The sequence below is a fragment of the Mauremys mutica genome, chromosome 3, assembly GCF_020497125.1.
Source record: "Mauremys mutica isolate MM-2020 ecotype Southern chromosome 3, ASM2049712v1, whole genome shotgun sequence".
Classification (NCBI taxonomy): Eukaryota; Metazoa; Chordata; order Testudines; family Geoemydidae; genus Mauremys; species Mauremys mutica.
Window position 1 is genome coordinate 117,273,404 of NC_059074.1, and position 17,246 is coordinate 117,290,649.

The 17,246-nt window shown below is 40.0% G+C and overlaps 1 protein-coding gene across 3 annotated transcripts in view; it reads left to right on the forward strand.

Moving 5' to 3' along the window:
- The window catches only part of TIAM2 (TIAM Rac1 associated GEF 2), a 189,818-nt gene that overhangs the window by 164,048 nt on the left and 8,524 nt on the right, over positions 1-17,246 (forward strand). For all 3 annotated transcript variants that reach the window (XM_045009400.1, XM_045009401.1, XM_045009402.1), the window contains 8 exons: positions 2,559-2,738; positions 4,550-4,618; positions 5,012-5,137; positions 7,571-7,679; positions 8,579-8,758; positions 10,525-10,643; positions 12,685-12,793; positions 14,139-14,197. In XM_045009400.1, the coding sequence (XP_044865335.1) occupies positions 2,559-2,738; positions 4,550-4,618; positions 5,012-5,137; positions 7,571-7,679; positions 8,579-8,758; positions 10,525-10,643; positions 12,685-12,793; positions 14,139-14,197 (951 nt within the window). The remainder of the gene's footprint in view (positions 1-2,558; positions 2,739-4,549; positions 4,619-5,011; positions 5,138-7,570; positions 7,680-8,578; positions 8,759-10,524; positions 10,644-12,684; positions 12,794-14,138; positions 14,198-17,246) is intronic.

Below are 17,246 nucleotides of genomic sequence, written 5' to 3' on the forward strand. Positions count from 1 at the left end.
TCCACCACTTGTTGAATCAAGGAAGATTTTGTTACCACCCTTACACATCAAGCTGGGTCTGATGAAGAACTTTGTCAAGGCCATTGACAAAACACAAGCAGCTTTCAAGTACCTCCGTGGAAAATTTCCAAGGTTAAGTGAAGCTAAGATAAAGGAAGGTGTCTTTGTTGGTCCTCAGATTCGTGAACTTCTTCGAGATGATGCATTTGACCATGCACTGCATGGCAAGGAAAAGACGGCATGGAAAGCCTTCCAGTTAGTGGCAATAAATTTTCTCAGAAACAACAAGGCAGACAACTACAGGTTGTTGGTGGAAAACCTCCTCAAGGCATACAAAAGCCTTGGTTGCAACATGTCACTAAAGATACATTTTTTGCACTCTCATCTAGATTTTTTTCCACCGAACTGCAGAGCAGTGAGCGACGAGCACGGCGAGCGATTTCACCAGGACATTGCAACAATGGAGAAACGCTATCAGGGCAAATGGAGCCCATCAATGCTTGCAGACTATTGCTGGACAGTGACAAGAGATGCTCCATTTAATGAATACAAGAGACAAGCCAAGAAGCGCCGAGTAGACACTGAATAGGACTAAACTATGTACATAATAGTTTTTTGCCTTTTGTTTCATAATAAATTTTATTTATATAACCCTTTTGCTGATTTTTAAAGTGTGACATAAACAGGGCAGGTGAAATATTATCATGTAAAGCAACCATAAACACATGAAAAGACCTAGGTTTACAATTTATGATTAAAACTCTACTATCTACACAATATACATAGACATAAAATGTAAAAACTTAAATATCTTAGAAACAGTAGCCAATCAGTTGTTTTAATTGTCATATTTGAATTCAGCACATCAAAATACATAATAAATAGCACATTTTATCTCTAAAGCAGACAACTTCTCAAAAATTGTAGACCAGTGTAATTGATTGGGATTTTATGGTGTAATTTATGATGTAATTATATGATGCATGTTGCCTAATTGTTATAGGAAGTGTGGCAAAGAACTGTGGCTACTTCCCTAAAGATCAGAACTACTGTTTATTTGTCCATTGAATGACATCATATATGGCAAGCCTTTGTAGTTTCTGTTTCAGGTTTTAGCCTGACATTATTGCTTAGGACACCCAGCTCTATATTCTGGACTAAAGTCTGTGCTGTGCTGAGTTTGGACTCAGAATAGCTGAGAAGGGAAGGGAAGGGAGTGGAAAGGAGCCATCTTTCTGCATCCCTAATTTTGGGCCTGCTGAAATGACCTTTGAAGTAATTTAGAGCAGCCTAAGGGCTGCAGTATATTGCACTGACTGCTTTGCTGAATCAGTGCCTTAGTTTGGAAGCATTTGTATATACACACACATGTGTGCAGCAGATTTCATTTATGGTTTGGTCTCCTAAATAGAATATAAGATATGGCACAACATTTTGTGACAATCCAGTATTAGTATTAGACACTCCAGGTACAGTATTAGTAGTACAAGTATTTGAAAACATGATCACTGGGGGGGGGGGGGGGAAGGGGGAGAACCGTTGAGGAGTGTGATACAATACCTGCGAGTAATAGGGTAGAATTGGACAATAGAAAATATAGGCTGATTATCATGAAAAATTGTCTAAGAATGAGGACTGTGGAATAGGCTTCCTAAGGCGGTAGTCATATACCACATATGCTGAAGGTAATCAGATACCTCAGTGCTGCTCATGGTATAAAGTTGTAGTCAGACATATTGTTGGAAATCCTATTGCTTGTGTAATTTAAAACTCTGCTAGACTAAGCACTCTGGGGTATACTAGGAAACAATCTTGCACTGTCAGCAGGCATTCTCCTGTTTTCTGCCATCTTTTTCTTCTAGGATTCACTACCCTTTTTGTTTCATCTCCACCTTTCATCCTGCCTGAAAAACTGTTTTTATCTCCTTTTTTACTATGGTTACAATTTTCAAACACGCCTAAGTGATTTAGGTTCCTAACTTCCCATTTTCAAAAGTGACTTTGACACTAAGAAGCTCAAGTCTTATTGAAAGTCAATAATCTGAAGCAGATGATAAATAAAAACTACATTTTGCTAGTAAAAAGAAAGGTAAAGAACATTTTATTTTCTGTTACTTCCTAGCTCTCTGGAGTGAATGTGGCAAAAAAGAGGAGAAATAGATCATACAGAAAGTAACTTCAGACAATACTTAGTATCAAAATAGATGTTGCAAATTGAGCATGATCTTGCACACTTCAAACATCCATGGAAATCAATACAAAAAATGCTGGATCAGGTCACTAGAAAATTGCAAATTTTACTGTTTTGATCTGTGAAGCAATATTTCTTGTAAAGGACCACGTTATGCCATTGATTTTTCTTTTATGCTGTATTATACCTTCAAAGCAATAGGGAGTTATGCTTAAAAAAATCAATGGCATGATATGGCCCAGTGAATTTAGAATAGGAGCAAACATGAATCTGTGAATTTCCTTTCCTTATAGGAAGTTCTAAAAAGGCTGCACTTACATTTTGTGTCATATGTTTTCAAATGTGTCTACTTCTTTTAATCCAACAGAGCTCTGAACAAATCACTACATTGTGTCAGAATTTTCCTGAAGTCCAGGCAAACGGCATGGAAGGACAAAAGGACAGCCAAGATCTGCCCCTGAGACCACTGGGACGAGCCCTGTCTGATGCAGATAGGTTGAGAAAGGTCATCCAAGAACTTATGGACACTGAGAAATCATATGTCAAGGTAATAGCTAAATAGGAGGGGGTTTTTTCTATATTCTTCCCGTCGAGCTCTGCAGTGGTTTGCATACTATACTTGTACATTTTCAGGCTTATAGGTGTATAAGCTGACCACTAAAAGGGCCTGAGCTTACTCACATGAGCATTCACGTCACCTTCAATGGACTTACCTTTTGTGAGTAAAGGCTGCAGGACTGGGCCCTAAGATTTCAGATCCCCAGGCAATTTGAGATGTATTCCTATATACAGGGGAGTGTAAATTCATGGGCAGAGGGCATCTGCAATATCTGAGGATTCAGATCGTCCTGTCAGGTCATCCAGTGGATTTTTCATTACTTCTCAAGAATATAAGCTTTCATATATTTTTAAAGTTTGGCTCTTCTGGTTACGAAGCATGTCTTTTACCATGGAAACTAATGAATTGGTCAATGCATGATTATTTTTTAGTCAGCAGCCAGGGAGACTAAAACACATAATGCGCAATTTCAGATGTTTCTAGTAGTATTAATTTGTTTAATTAGTAAATAAGGCCATACTTTTTTTTGAATGCATGGCCCTTCTTTGACTAGACCCAAGCTAATTAATTCTGGATTCCAAAAGCAGTAACTTCAATTGAAAGTCTTGTGTGAAGCTTGGATTTGTTGACCTTCATCAAGGAAGAAGCCTGTTCACAATCCGCAGTACTGCCAACCTAACACTTAAGCTCAAAATATATGCTATTAAGTGCAGGTAGTTTCTGGAATCAACATGCATGTGGAAGTCTGGGAGGGAACGTTCCCAATGTATTTACATTAAAAATCTCAATTATCTCCATCTATTCTTCCTCAAGCAAATTAGGTATATCTACATAAAATGGATCCCTGAAGAAGTCCAACTGCTCTTTTTTGTATAGGGACCACTTTAATCAATGCTCAGGCTTTGCCCATAGATTGTAAGGCTGGAAGGTCATCCAGAGAGGCCATCGAATCCAGTCCCCTGCCCTCATGGCAGGACCAAATCCTGTCTAGTATTTGGATGCATCCACTTATGTGCAGGCATTTGGTAATCAAATAGTTTAATCTTGATCCCCCAAAAAGCAAATAGCTTAAGGATGACAATTCAGATGCTTTTTATCTTGTGGTTTAATATGGAAGTCATTGAGGTGTGGTGTAATAGCTGTCAAAGATCCCAGATCAGGCAAGTCATAACATTTTGGTGCAGGGCTCTCAAGACGACACACATTCTGCCCTCTGTAAGAAATTCTGCCACTTCTTTTCTCAGGGTCACAAAGCCCTGCCGCGTTGATCCACAAGGCAGCCACGCACTTTGATGTGACATAGTAAGTCTTCCAAAGTAGCTTCAAGTCTGTGAAGAAATGACTGGAAAAGCCCTTAATCATGTTGCCCTGAAAATATAACAAAGCACTTTAATGTGTAATAAGATTTAAAAACACAACAATCAAAATGATGTGTAAATACTAGTATTTAACGGACCTGCTGCTGTTCACCCAACCTGTATGCTTATGAACCTTGATGATGATCATGTATTTCAGTATTTGTGTTCTTCATAAAACCATCTTCTGTAATATTTTTATACCTCTCTGCCCTAAAACAACATTTCTTTGTTACACTGTGCAGTTTGAGATTATAAAACTGATAAAGCTTCAGTGTTAGGTTCAGATTAGCTTGTGTCTAAACTAAAAACAGTTTTTAGTGTTGCAAAAAAGTGAATTGTTTCTCATTTTTCTTCTTGAACATGATTTTTATACACAGCTCTCAAATGCAGCACAGTTTTGAATTGTTATATAAAGCTGAGCAAATTCTTTGTTTCTTGCAGGATTTGAGCTGCCTCTTTGAGTTATACTTGGAACCCCTTCAAAATGAGACCTTCCTTACCCAAGATGAGGTGAGGCAATGGTTAAAAAAGATGTTTTCTTCATTCTTTTTTATTGTCTGTAAAATCACTTGACACTTGGGCTTTTCCATTGCTGAGAACATGACAGAGAAAGCAAACAACAAACATAACAACAGAGCATATACTGTTGTGTTTTTCTATTTAGCACATTAGTTACATCTTTTGTAATGGTAATTGTTCTCCTGACTAAAACATTTCTAAAAAATACTTTGGTATTTTTTAGCCACTTTTTCTTAGTGCTGGCAATGACTCCACAATTAAGAAAACAAAAAATCATTGACCTGTGGCATCCTTTTGTTTATAGCTTCTCTTTAGTGGATTGTCTCCTCATGGCATCCAGTAAAGTTGGACACTTCATGTCTGTCATGTCTGATTTTCACACAGATGGAGTCATTGTTTGGCAGTCTGCCAGAAATGTTGAATTTCCAGAAGGTGTTTTTGGAGACCCTGGAAGATGGAATTTCTTCCTCCTCAGATTTTAACACACTGGAAACCCCATCCCAGTTTCGGGTAAACATGTGGTCTTTTAACTCATTGTAATGTGTCTGGAAGTTTGTGCAGAGTTCTGGTATTTAGGTTTATTCTCTCTCTCCTTCTCTTTCTCTCCATGTAGCTGTTTTTATGTTTAAAAAGCTTTGCTTTTTATTGCAAAAACATATTTGAGCACTGCCTGAATTCAGAAATGAAAAGTAAAGGCTAACTTTGCATTTTAGTTCTTCTCTTTTTCATGGTGCACAATGTGCCATTGGAAACAAGTAGTGATTTAGATGTTCAGTGTTCTATAAACGCACAATGCTTAAAGGTGCTGTGTTCTCTTATAGCAAGGTCATTATTACTTGGCCAAATTCTGCCCTGCATTATGTCCCATGCAGTCATTGAAGTGATAGTGCCTAATTCACCTGCTACATGATACAAATAACCCCAATTGTAGTCAATGGGAGTACTCTCACATCCAGGGTGCATGGAGTGTAAGTGAAGGCAGAATCTGGCCCACTGTATGGTTCTTCACGTGCCTTACTAGCACCACTCACTCACCACCCACAAGAGGTGGGCTCCTATCCCATGACTGCTGTGTTAAGGAACTAGGGAACAGTTCTGCCGTGTCTCCCAGATATGCATTGACTTCTACTAAAGAAACTTTGGGTAAAAAGACAATTTTTTAAAATTTGTTGCTAACTTTTTTTGGTTTGTCCCCTTCCCACCTCTTTTAACGGCTCCTACTTTTTTACTCTGTCATTCTGTGGATTGTTTTCTAATAAGATCTCTCTCCTGCCCTGGTAGTCCCCAGGACTCTCAGTCCTTCCCAATCTTACCTTCATCCAAAAAAGGAAACACAAAGGCACCCAGGAATTACCACCTTTCAAAAAAGATGTTAACAGACTTGAAAATCATCTGATTTTTTTTAATACCTTCTTCCTGTATCAGCCACTACTTTCCTTTCAACCATACAGTTGCCCATATTCTTCCCAACACCACAAGCTCTGTCACATGGTATTTGTTAGGGTTTGTGTCAGTCACAAGTGTATTCAACAGCATGACCAGTTATTAATACTTGTATAAGAAGCAATACTGTCAGTGTAAAGTAAACTTTCCGTTACTTTTCCAATGGGAGAAACAGGGTTTTTGGAGAGCAAATGATTGCATGTGTTTGCATATGCAAGTTCAGGAATGGAATCCCATTGTGTCTGTGTGAAGCTCCATTTATAAAAAGTGCTGTTGTGAAGCAGCAGACACATCAAACCAGATTTATTTTTGCAGACTCGTGCCACAACATGACGCTGTTGGCAGAGAAAGGAATCAAAGATGAAGTAATTGGTGTAGCTGACCCACACATACCTGGGGCAGTTAGAGTGGAGGAGTACAGGGAATTATTTTTATATGTGCCGGAAAACTGTCTCTTCACACTTTTAAATTGACACTCAGGCTCACGCTAGCTGTCATTTTCTTTGTGTAGAAGACAGGAGGTATGGAGATGAAATGAGTAATGGAGAAACATTAGAATTTTATTATAACTACTGATTTTTTTTCTTGGATTGCTCTATGAAGTGGCACTTAGAAGGCAGATAATTACAGTATTAATCTTTACCTTGTATGCATTTCATTAGCTTATTTTCCAAAGATACACAGTAAATAGGGAAAGCTCAATTTAAAAAAAAAAGTTCTTGGTTTTTCCTTTTTAAAAAGTGAATTCAATGCTCATGAAACATGTCATTCTGACAGCACTGGAGACTGAAGTTCTCTATCATGAACAACACTGCTCCCCTGATGCACCTTTAATCCTGACCTGGAGGGACGAGTGAGGGGAGAGGCATTGCCCACACTCTCGCAGTGCTGGCTCTCATTGCTGAGGCTGGCTGCCAGTTGAGGCTGAGACTGACTGCAAGATGAAGTGGTTGTTTTGGTGATGTCCACAGGGAACTGCTGAAACCATCCAATCATTTACTGTGGGCCACTGAACAACTGTCAAATGGGAACAAATTTTACCTACAAACCTGGATTGGATTTGAATTTATAACCTAAAGCCAAAAGGCTCCATATCCTACTAGAACCCTCTCACCTATACAGCCATATGTCGGAGAGGGTATACTTGCTTTTCAAACACTTACCCTTTGGAGAAATGCATGTCAACCACCTTTTTCAGTTGTAAACTGAGCACATTTATAGGAAAGCCTTTGAAACAAAACAAATACAGACTCTAACAAGACTATCTGGCTTTTCAGAGTGGAGCCACACTTTAATGATCTGGTATGCAGTGATTTCAGTTGTTAAATTAGGTTTATGGTTCTATGTAGAGAATACATCCTTGCCAGCATGGTTCAGAACAGAAGCTGTCCTAGCTTCAAAATGGGGCCACAATATAAGCTAGCTAAATCATTGCAGAGCCTTAATTAAGATTTTAATAATGAAATAAATAAATAAATATGTTGATTATCTTGGTTTCAGAAACTGTTATTTTCACTCGGAGGTTCTTTCCTGTATTATGCTGACCACTTCAAACTGTACAGTGGATTCTGTGCAAACCACATAAAAGTTCAGAAAGTCCTTGAGCGAGGTAATTCATTTTCTTGATTGATATAATTCATCTGTATGACTTTAGTTATAGTGATTTATTTGAAGATAGTTTTAGCAATTTGAGGCTTGTGCCCCAGGATAATTCTAATATTAAAAAGGAGACGTGGGAGGTCTTTTTATGTGAATATCTGTGATCTGTCCTTCTGCTAAATGTAATCATGATCTGAGGCAATAATAGAAGTTTACTTTTGTAACACCTCCGGAGTAGCTTGAATAGCAACAGAAGCTCTTTCCATAAGTCTGTGCTATCTACAGATTCAGTTCACGCTTAAAAAAAACAGCAGCTTTTAGATCTATTTTTGGGTGTATGTGTGTGAGCAACATATGAGGGTTTGTGTCAGTCAAAGCTGCAAAGAACTAAGTGTAGGTTGAGATGGAAGTGATAAATTAGTTCTTTCACACTGAGATCTTGGTGTTTGGTTGCTTTGGAGCAGACCAAGTTTACAGTACATGGAAAGATTTATGCCCAGGAGATGCTCACTCAGCAACTGTCAGTTCTGTAATGTCAGGTTTCAGAGTAGCAGCTGTGTTAGTTTGTATCCACAAAAAGAACAGGAGTACTTGTGGCACCTTAAAGACTAACAAATTTATTTCAGCACAAGCTTGCGTGAAGTGAGCTGTAGCCCACGAAAGCTTATGCTGAAATAAATGTTAGTCTTTAAGGTGCCACAAGTACTCCTGTTCTTTCTGTAATGTGTTAGTTGTAATTATTATGCTATTAAAACCCACCTTAATTATTCATTTTCTGCATTAAGCGGTGTTTGAAATGCAGATGAAAAGTGTCTTTTTTAAAAAAATGGAAGCATTGTGTTCATCTGTTCTCAGATTAGCTTCTGTGACTTCCCCATTGAACTGACCAGCTTCCCTTTCTACATTTAGCCAAAACAGATAAAGCTTTTAAGGCCTTTCTAGATGCACGGAACCCCACGAAACAGCATTCTTCTACGCTGGAGTCGTATCTCATCAAGCCTGTCCAGAGAGTGCTGAAGTACCCCTTGCTCCTGAAAGAGCTGGTGTCCTTGACAGATAATGAGAGTGAGGAGCATTATCATCTGACAGGTATCGATTTTCATTCTTCTATGGAGACTAAAGGGAGTTTCAGTTTAGTTTCAAGCCTTATTAAAATTGTGCAACTGTTGCAAACCAGCAGAATTTCTGTGTTGTTGGAAAGTTTTCTCAAATCCTAGAGAGAATCATACTTACTTTCCTTTCTCTCCTTTAAAAAAAAAAGTGATTAAGAGCAAGCTGCTTTCCGTTGTTTCCAGGAAAAATCCTACTGGGTGCTGGAGTCTATGGATGTCTTTGAAAAAAATGGGTATGGCCAAGAACTGCCATGATGGTTGGGACCAAGCTTCCCACTCTGTATTATTCTTGGAACACAATCAAGACAGCTCAGTGTTCTCTTTTTTTTTTTTTGAGCTAGGAAATGGTGAAGAAAGCTCCATCTTGTGGTTGTTATTCACTGTCAAAACATGTTAAAAAACTCAGCCAAATCAATGAGAGAATTGCCTGTAACTCTCATTTTAGTAGAGATGGATTTATGACTTCAGAGGTTTGCAATCTTCCCATTTAGAAAGGAAAAGACCACCTGTTTAAACACAACAGAAAAGGAAGTAGGGTTGATTATTTTCTAGGACCTCGTTCTCCAGCTCTCACACAACCAAAACTCCCATTTGATCCTTTATTTGGATTTTAAATTACTTCAGTGGAACTTGAAAGCACTCAGCATCTGAAGGATCAGGCTTTTGAGGAAATGTTGTATGGGTTAATTTTTTTCATTATCACAACATACAGACAGCAAAAATCTGTTGTGAGAAAGGTGAGGCTAACATCGAAGCAACGGGTTTATTAGGTATGGCCACATACTAGTTCATCTGGTGCCAGTGGCAAAACGTTCCTTTGACATCAAATAGAGCTGGATAGAAACTTTACTGTTTATTCTTGTGGAGGATTAAGAGTAGATGCCAAGTTAATACAGGTGTTAGCAACCCTGACCACTTAAAGTGCAACTGTGCCATAAACCCCAAGAGCTGGGGAAACTCTTAAAAAAGAAAATAGCTTTTCTGCATCAAAAACTATCTTGAGATGAGTTGCTTGTGGAATAAACTTGACACCAAAATATGAAAGAAATGTTCATTTAAGAGTTGGCAGGGTGGGGGGAAGCGAACCTCACCTCTTCTGACCCCTTTATATATGATTACAAAATCCAGCTGAAATTCAACGCCTTTCTTGTAGTAATAATAATATTTTTTTAAAAGCTGGTCTATAGAATTTAACCTCACAAATGTTTCCCCAAGATACAACATGCAAGGAGCCTGTGTGGTTGGCTACCATATTTTCTCAAGTCTTCCTGTGCTGAACCAAGCTCCACTTTTTACAGTAAAACTCATGCAAACAGCTTATTTTAGTGTGGCTGTAGTCACACTTGAAGCTCCTAATGGCCTTATTCATTGATTCTTGTTTATGCTAATGGTGCCACAACCACAGCTATATTTACTACCAGGTCATCAGGCTGAAGTTTTATATACTCGGTAGCTTTTTTACTAAAATATTTATTTCAGTCTTTTGAGGTACTTAAAACACCAGCTAAGAAGCTCTTTGAATATGCTGATCTGCAAGTGTGGAGCCCATATTTACTGTGACTAAGTAAAGTACCGATCTAGTCATAATTATTGTTGGTCATGGACCATTGTGACTTGGGACCTTGAATAATTTTGACCCTGAATAAAAATCTCTCCTAGGCTTTAATAAAAAAAAATCATGCATTTATAAAATGAAACTGAATTATTTGTTTGTTAAATGATGGATTTGTTTAAAAACTTCAGAAGCGCTGAAGGCAATGGAAAAAGTAGCCAGTCACATCAATGAGATGCAGAAGATATATGAGGACTATGGTACTGTGTTTGACCAACTGGTTGCAGATCAGAGTGGAACAGAGAAGGAGGTAAGAGAAAGAATGGAACATATATTATTCACACTTCAGATGAAATCTTATACAATACTGTGTCTACTTAACTCTTATTGAAGTCATGAAGGGAATCTTAATTGTGAGTTCAGGATGTTCAGTTTTGTGTCTCTCCCATCAAATTTCCTTCTCAAGGAGCTTGTCTATACAAACAGTGCATGGCAAGTTGGGGTGTAAATATACCTCATAACACCCTATCTCACTCACCCTACGGTCCCTGTGGACCCTGCTGATGTGCACTAAAATTTCTCATTTCAAAGTGCACTGGGGAACTTTTAGTGCACATCAATAGGGACCACACAGATACTTTGTGCACAGCAGGGAAGTGCAAGGTAGATTTACACCCCATGCTGCAAATAAACTGTTCATATAGGTAAGACCTCAGCAGCTGCTGTCATGTTTACACAAACTGCTGCCAGAACCTTCTCTTGGTCTGCCATGAAAGGAGTTGGGAGCAGACAGCCACTGTAACTCACAGCAAGAAAACAATGAAAATCAGTGGCTCTCAACCTTTCCAGACTTCTGTGCCTCTTTCAGGAGCCTTATTTGTCTTGCGTACCCCCAAGTTTCACCTCACTTAAAATTGCTTGCTTACAAAATCAGGCATAAAACCACAAAGTGTCACACCACACTAGTACTGAAAAATTGCTTGCTTCTGATTTTTACCATATAACTATAAAATAAATCAATTGAAATATAAATATTGTACTTATATTTCAGTGTACGGTATATAGAGCAGGATAAACAAGTCATTGTATGAAATTTTAGTTTGTACTGACTTTGCTAATGCTTTTTATGTAGACTGTTCTAAAACTAGGCAAATAGATGAGTTGATGTACCTCCTGGAAGGACTTCTATGTACCCCCAGGGGTACATGTACCCCTGGTTGAGAACCACTGCTGTAGGTTATCCATGTCTCAAGGTTTGAGGTCAAATTTTATGGATGAGTGATTAGAATTCAGAAAATGGAATCGTTTTTCATCAAAAGGATTCTAGCAGGATTCATTATAATGCCTATTTCTACCATCATTCTGAATTCATCTAGTGCTGATACATACATGGCTGTTTATCAGTGCAAAAAAAATTAGTTGGTATAATGGGCCAGCGCATCTGCTAGTATGAACTGCCATAGTTCTGCTGACTTCAGTTGAGCAGCCCCAATATACACCACCTGTGGAAGTGGCTATTTTTGTCTATTAATATTTGTAATGTGTTCTCTGGTGTGAGAGACCCTTAGCATCTGGGAAGGGCTTTTTTGTTACTAATATCTCAAAATTATTTGCTCTGATCTGAGCTCTAGACATGAATGTGCATCCAAGTAAAATGTGTATTTATCACCCCTCTAATCAAATTGGTTATTTTATTACAATATTTAAAAAGGAAAAATAGCGAAAGCATAACGGATCTTGTTCTCTAGCGTCTCCCAGAACTGGGCCAGCAAGCTCACTAGATTTAGCCATTTGTGGCCAATGATGTATAAGTGGATCAACCATTTAGCTTGCTCCTTAAAGGTGCGACAGCTACTGATTTCATTGTTTTAAGTTTCATCCTGGTAAATGAGCCAAATTGTTTCTCTTCTGGAAGAGAGAAAGAACTGCTCAAAAGAAAGAAAAGCCTAAGAGAACCAGTCATGTCCTAATTCAGTCAGTGCAAGGGTCTTATACATTGATTAGTCTATAGAAATGAAAGGGATGATAAAGAAATGTCACACTTGGCTGTATCTCAGTGACAGAACTTCAAGTCAGACATAACGTTCTTCAGCTTAAGGGTTAGTAGCAAAAATAAGCTCTAAGAGGCAAATCACCCAGCTTCCATAAGTTGTGTGCTATTATTTTTATGGGCAGTATTTTTTAAAATATATTGCTGTTCACACAACCATGGCTCAGTGATCACACACACACACACACACCATTAAACACAGGCATACTTTTTATTTATCAGCCTGCACTCATTAACATTTGTGGTTGATGATTGTTAATCAAGACATTAATTGCACTTATTTTTTTATAACGTAATACAGGTCACAGAACTTTCAATGGGAGAACTTCTGATGCACTCTGCTGTTTCCTGGTTGAATCCTTTCCCATCATTGGGCAAAGCAAGAAAAGACCTTGAACTTACAGTGTTTGGTTAGTGTCCTATTAAGAGAGAACCCTAAAGATATCGAGTACATCTTCTAGCTAGTAAAATATGACAACTGCCATTGTACTAATGAAGACTAACTATAAAATGTAAGCCCTGCTATAGCCATGTAATGGTTGGGGTGGTCCTGGATGTGGAGGACAGACACAACATTTCCTGGAAATGTTATTGAGATGTAGATGATAGAGGTCTAGATGAGAATGAGATTAGTAGTACACACACTAACTTCTCTGTGATGGCTTTTCCTTCTGCCTGCCCTGCTATCACCAAAGACCTCAGCTCATCTCTGCAAACGTTGCCACTATATGGCATACACCTACGTGGGTAGCTGAAGATCATGAGTAACTCTGAGGGTTTGAGTTGGTCATCAGCTAAATGAATGAATAACAGAGACTTTGAACTTCAACTAGTTCAAACACAGCCGATTTATGTAGGAATTGAGGGTGGGCTAAAAACAGTTGTGGGTAGGCTTTAGGGTAAGTGGGCATGTCTGTTTGAAATTGAAGCGCATGCATGAGGAGGCACCACCTCTTTGCCCACAGATAAATCCAACTGTGTTAATCAGTGATTCATTTATACTGAACATGTTGGGCCAGGCACTGGGAATTCCCAAACCCTGTCCCTAAAGGGAAATGTCTGAGTGGTACAAGGAGAGGCAGGATGGTCCAGGGGTTAGAGTAATGGCCTGCAACTTAGGAAACCTGGCTTCAATTCCCCACCTCCACCACAGCCATTTCCTAGTGACGATAGGCAACTCACTGAGTGCCCAGTTCTCCATCTGCAAAATAGCGATAATGGCACTTCCCTACCTCACTGGGGCATTGTGTGTGAGGCACTCGGATATGATGGTAATACCTTAGAGAGCTAATCAGGAATTTGAAGAGCTCTGAAGGCTGTCACACTCCAAAGGAAATGCTGAACTGCATCAAAGAACAGATTTGACATAATCTCTAATGGGCCTCTTTTTTTCTGCAACACGTTCCTTCCCCTCAAGGGAAGTTGCTGGCATGTTGCTTCTTCACAATCACGTTTCCAATTTGTACATCTACATTTGTTAAAGGCCAATTTCTGTAATCTTGATACAGGGAGATAGGCTTTCGAACAGTATTGCTCATCCCTAATTCTTTTAAGAAAGTAGTTTTGTGACAGAGGCAGACTTGTATCACACAGTTTAAGCAGTCGCTATGGGAATTTTTTGTGTGTGTGTAGAGTCAATGAGTACCCCATAGATTGTGGATAACTAGAAAGAACTGTAAGTAGTCAGTACAGCTATAATGTCTGTTTTGTTGAATACTAGACCTACAATCAGAGGCCTCTTGTTTTCCTTTTCAGTTTTTAAGCGGGCCGTCATACTGGTATATAAGGAGAACTGCAAACTGAAAAAGAAACTGGTAAGTCTGGCAATAATTTCAATTCAAGCTATAGATATGTATGCATAGAGTCATAGAGTTTAAGGCCAGAAGGGACCACCAGATCACCTATGGTCACTACTAAGAATCAAAATTGAATATGCCAACACTGAAAGAAAAGTGAATGGTACAAGCTGCTGTTTTAATGCAGCCATATCACAGTGGGCTGCACTTGCTCTCACAGGCTAAACTGGTTGCAGTGTTCAATATTTGACTGAAACTGGCGGACTGTCTGGATGTTGCAACAGGTTATGTTACTGATTCAATAAGCAGCACATTTCTTTGTGAACTAATGCCCCAGCCAGTTGTTGGGAGGTGATTTCTGTCAGATGAGATATAATATGTAATCATTTGAGAGTCATTAAAGAACCCAGGGGACTTTTCATTAACCTGGGTATTCTGGTATAATTCAAACTCAGTTATTTGCCAATTACATCACTTCCCCCTAAAGTATCAATTGAATATGCATTCTTTATGTCCTGTCCTAAACTGGTGAGCCATGTAGCTAAAGCAATCCCTGTGTGTAGTACATAGTTCACTCTGGAATGAAAGGTATTATGAAAAGATACTTATTTAATTGGGATAGTTAAATTTCAGTTTACAGCTAAGTATCTCATTTTATATGCCCCAATTACTTGAAATACACCCAACTCTCTATTCCCCAGGAGGTCACAAGGAAACGAGTCAAGGGAGTGTCTTGAAATAACTTGCAGAGACTGATATACAATGAGCAGCTAAATCTAGAAATAAGCTGTCCCTTAATTTGCCTAGGATGGCTTTTTCCCGTGAATAAGCTAATTACAGACGCCTGAGGGCATTCTGTGCCAAAAAATTAAAAATTCTGTGCACATTTTAAAATTCTGCAAAATTCTGAAGATTGTATTTATCAAATAAATGTGGAGGCTCCCGCATGGCATTGGGGAGCACACGGCACTGGCTGCAGAGGTGGGAGATCACCCTGCAGTTCTCCCTCCCCCGCCTCGAGAACATGGACTCAGCGGTGAGGCTGCACCCAACCCTGCCCCAGCGCAAGGACCAGGCCTGCCCCAGAAACACCCCAGAGCTCCGCCCCTCCATGTCAGGTGCACCAGGTGTGGGCAGGCAGGCTCAGCAAGGCAGGATCCAGGTGTGGAGAGGCTTAGTGTGTGTGTGTGGGGGGGAATCCAGGAGTGGGTGAAAAGGTTCTGTGTGGGTCTGTCGAGGCACAGGTGGCTCAATGGGGGATCTGGATGCACAGGGGCTTGTTGGGGGGGGTCTGGGTGTAACGGTAATGGGACTCTGCAGGGGAGTCCAGATGAAGGTGGTTGGGGCTCAGCAGTGGGGTCTAAGTGTGGGGGGGATAGAGCTCATAGGGTGTCGGGGGCTCAATGAGAGGAGCCAGATGGTGGGAGATTGAGGCTCAGTGGGGTTGGGATCCAGGTGCAGCTGGCTGGGGCTCGGTAGGATGGGGATCCAAGTGGCTCATCAGGGTGGTCCAGGTGCAGGGGCAGTGGGGTTTTGGGGCGGGGAGTTCTGGGTACAGGGTGGGTGAGGCTGAGCGGGAGGGTCTGGGTATGAGGGGTCTGGATGCACAGGGCTTGGATGGATGCAGGAGCAGCTCCCTGTACAGAGATCCCTCCCCCTGCAGCTGAGGAGTGATGGGTGCAGGAAGCGCTGGGGGAAGGGGGGAGTTTACAGAGCTTCCTACAGCTGGGGGAGAAATCTGGGGGTGGTTCTGACCTGGTCCTGGATGCCATGCAGGGGAAGAGGAAGTCCCATTCTCCCCAGCCCAGCCAGGACTAGCAGCTGAGCCTGGCGCAGGGTAGGAGCCACCAGCTGGGTCTTCCCCAGTCCTGCCCTCACCCCATAGTGATTTACCTTTCTACTGGCTGCCCTGGGCACCTGAAACATACTGCAGGGGAGGCTTGCTTGACCGTTTTTGTGGCTTCTCTTTGCTTCCCTGTCAGTCATTTTTCTGTGGGGAACATAAATTCTGCACATGCTCAGTGGCACAGAATTCCGCCAGGAGTAAATTACAACAGAGGAGATGACATGGAGTATTAATGTAATGTGCTTATACTAAGAGAGAGATAAACAACTGTAATAAAAGGAACAAAGCAGTATTGTCAAACTGAAGAATTTGTTTTGCTAAACAATAGGTAGTTGGTTTACTCATAGTGACCTTGCTCTCAGTTAGTTTCCTTCATGTGGAAATACTATGTAATTTATTAAAAAACTCATTTTTCAAAGCTGCAGCAATCTCTGTTTCTCTGGAATTCTGAAAGCTCTAGCTATCATTGTTTTACAGTCAAACCAACAGTAAGGTATTTAAGGAATTAGACTATTCGGATAAAATTTGCTTTTAGAAGTGAGTCCTTGGACAGAAGGCCACTTTATCAAGAACATTTATATCAGTAGAAACAATGAGGAGTCCTTGTGGCACCTTAGAGATTAACAAATTTATTTGGGCATAAGCTTTCATGGGCTAGAACCCACTTTATCAGATGCATGGAGTGGAAAATACAGGAGCAGCTATAAATATATGAAAGGATGGGGGTTGCTTTACCAAGTGTGAGGTCAGTCTAATGAGATAAATCTATTAACAGCAGGATACCAAGAGAGGAAAAATAACTTCGGAAGTGGTAAGAGAGTGGTCCATTACAGATAGTCGACAAGAAGGTGTGAGTAACAGTAGGGAGAAATTAGTATTAGGTTTTGTAATGACCCAACCACTCCCAGTCTTTATTTAGGCCTAATCTGATGGTGTCCAGTTTGCAAATTAATTCCAGTTTTTGAAGTTTTTTTGTTGAAGAATTGCCACTTTGAGGTCTGTTATTGAGTGACCAGAGAGGTTGAAGTGTTCTCCAACTGGTTTTTGAATGTCATGATTCCTGATTTCAGATTTGTGTCAATTTATTCTTTTGCGTAGAGACTGTCCGGTTTGGCCAATGTACATGGCAGTGGAGCATTGCTGGCACATGATGGTATATATCACATTGGTAGATGTGCCGGTGAATGAGCCCCTGATAGTGTGGCTGATGTGGTTGGGTCC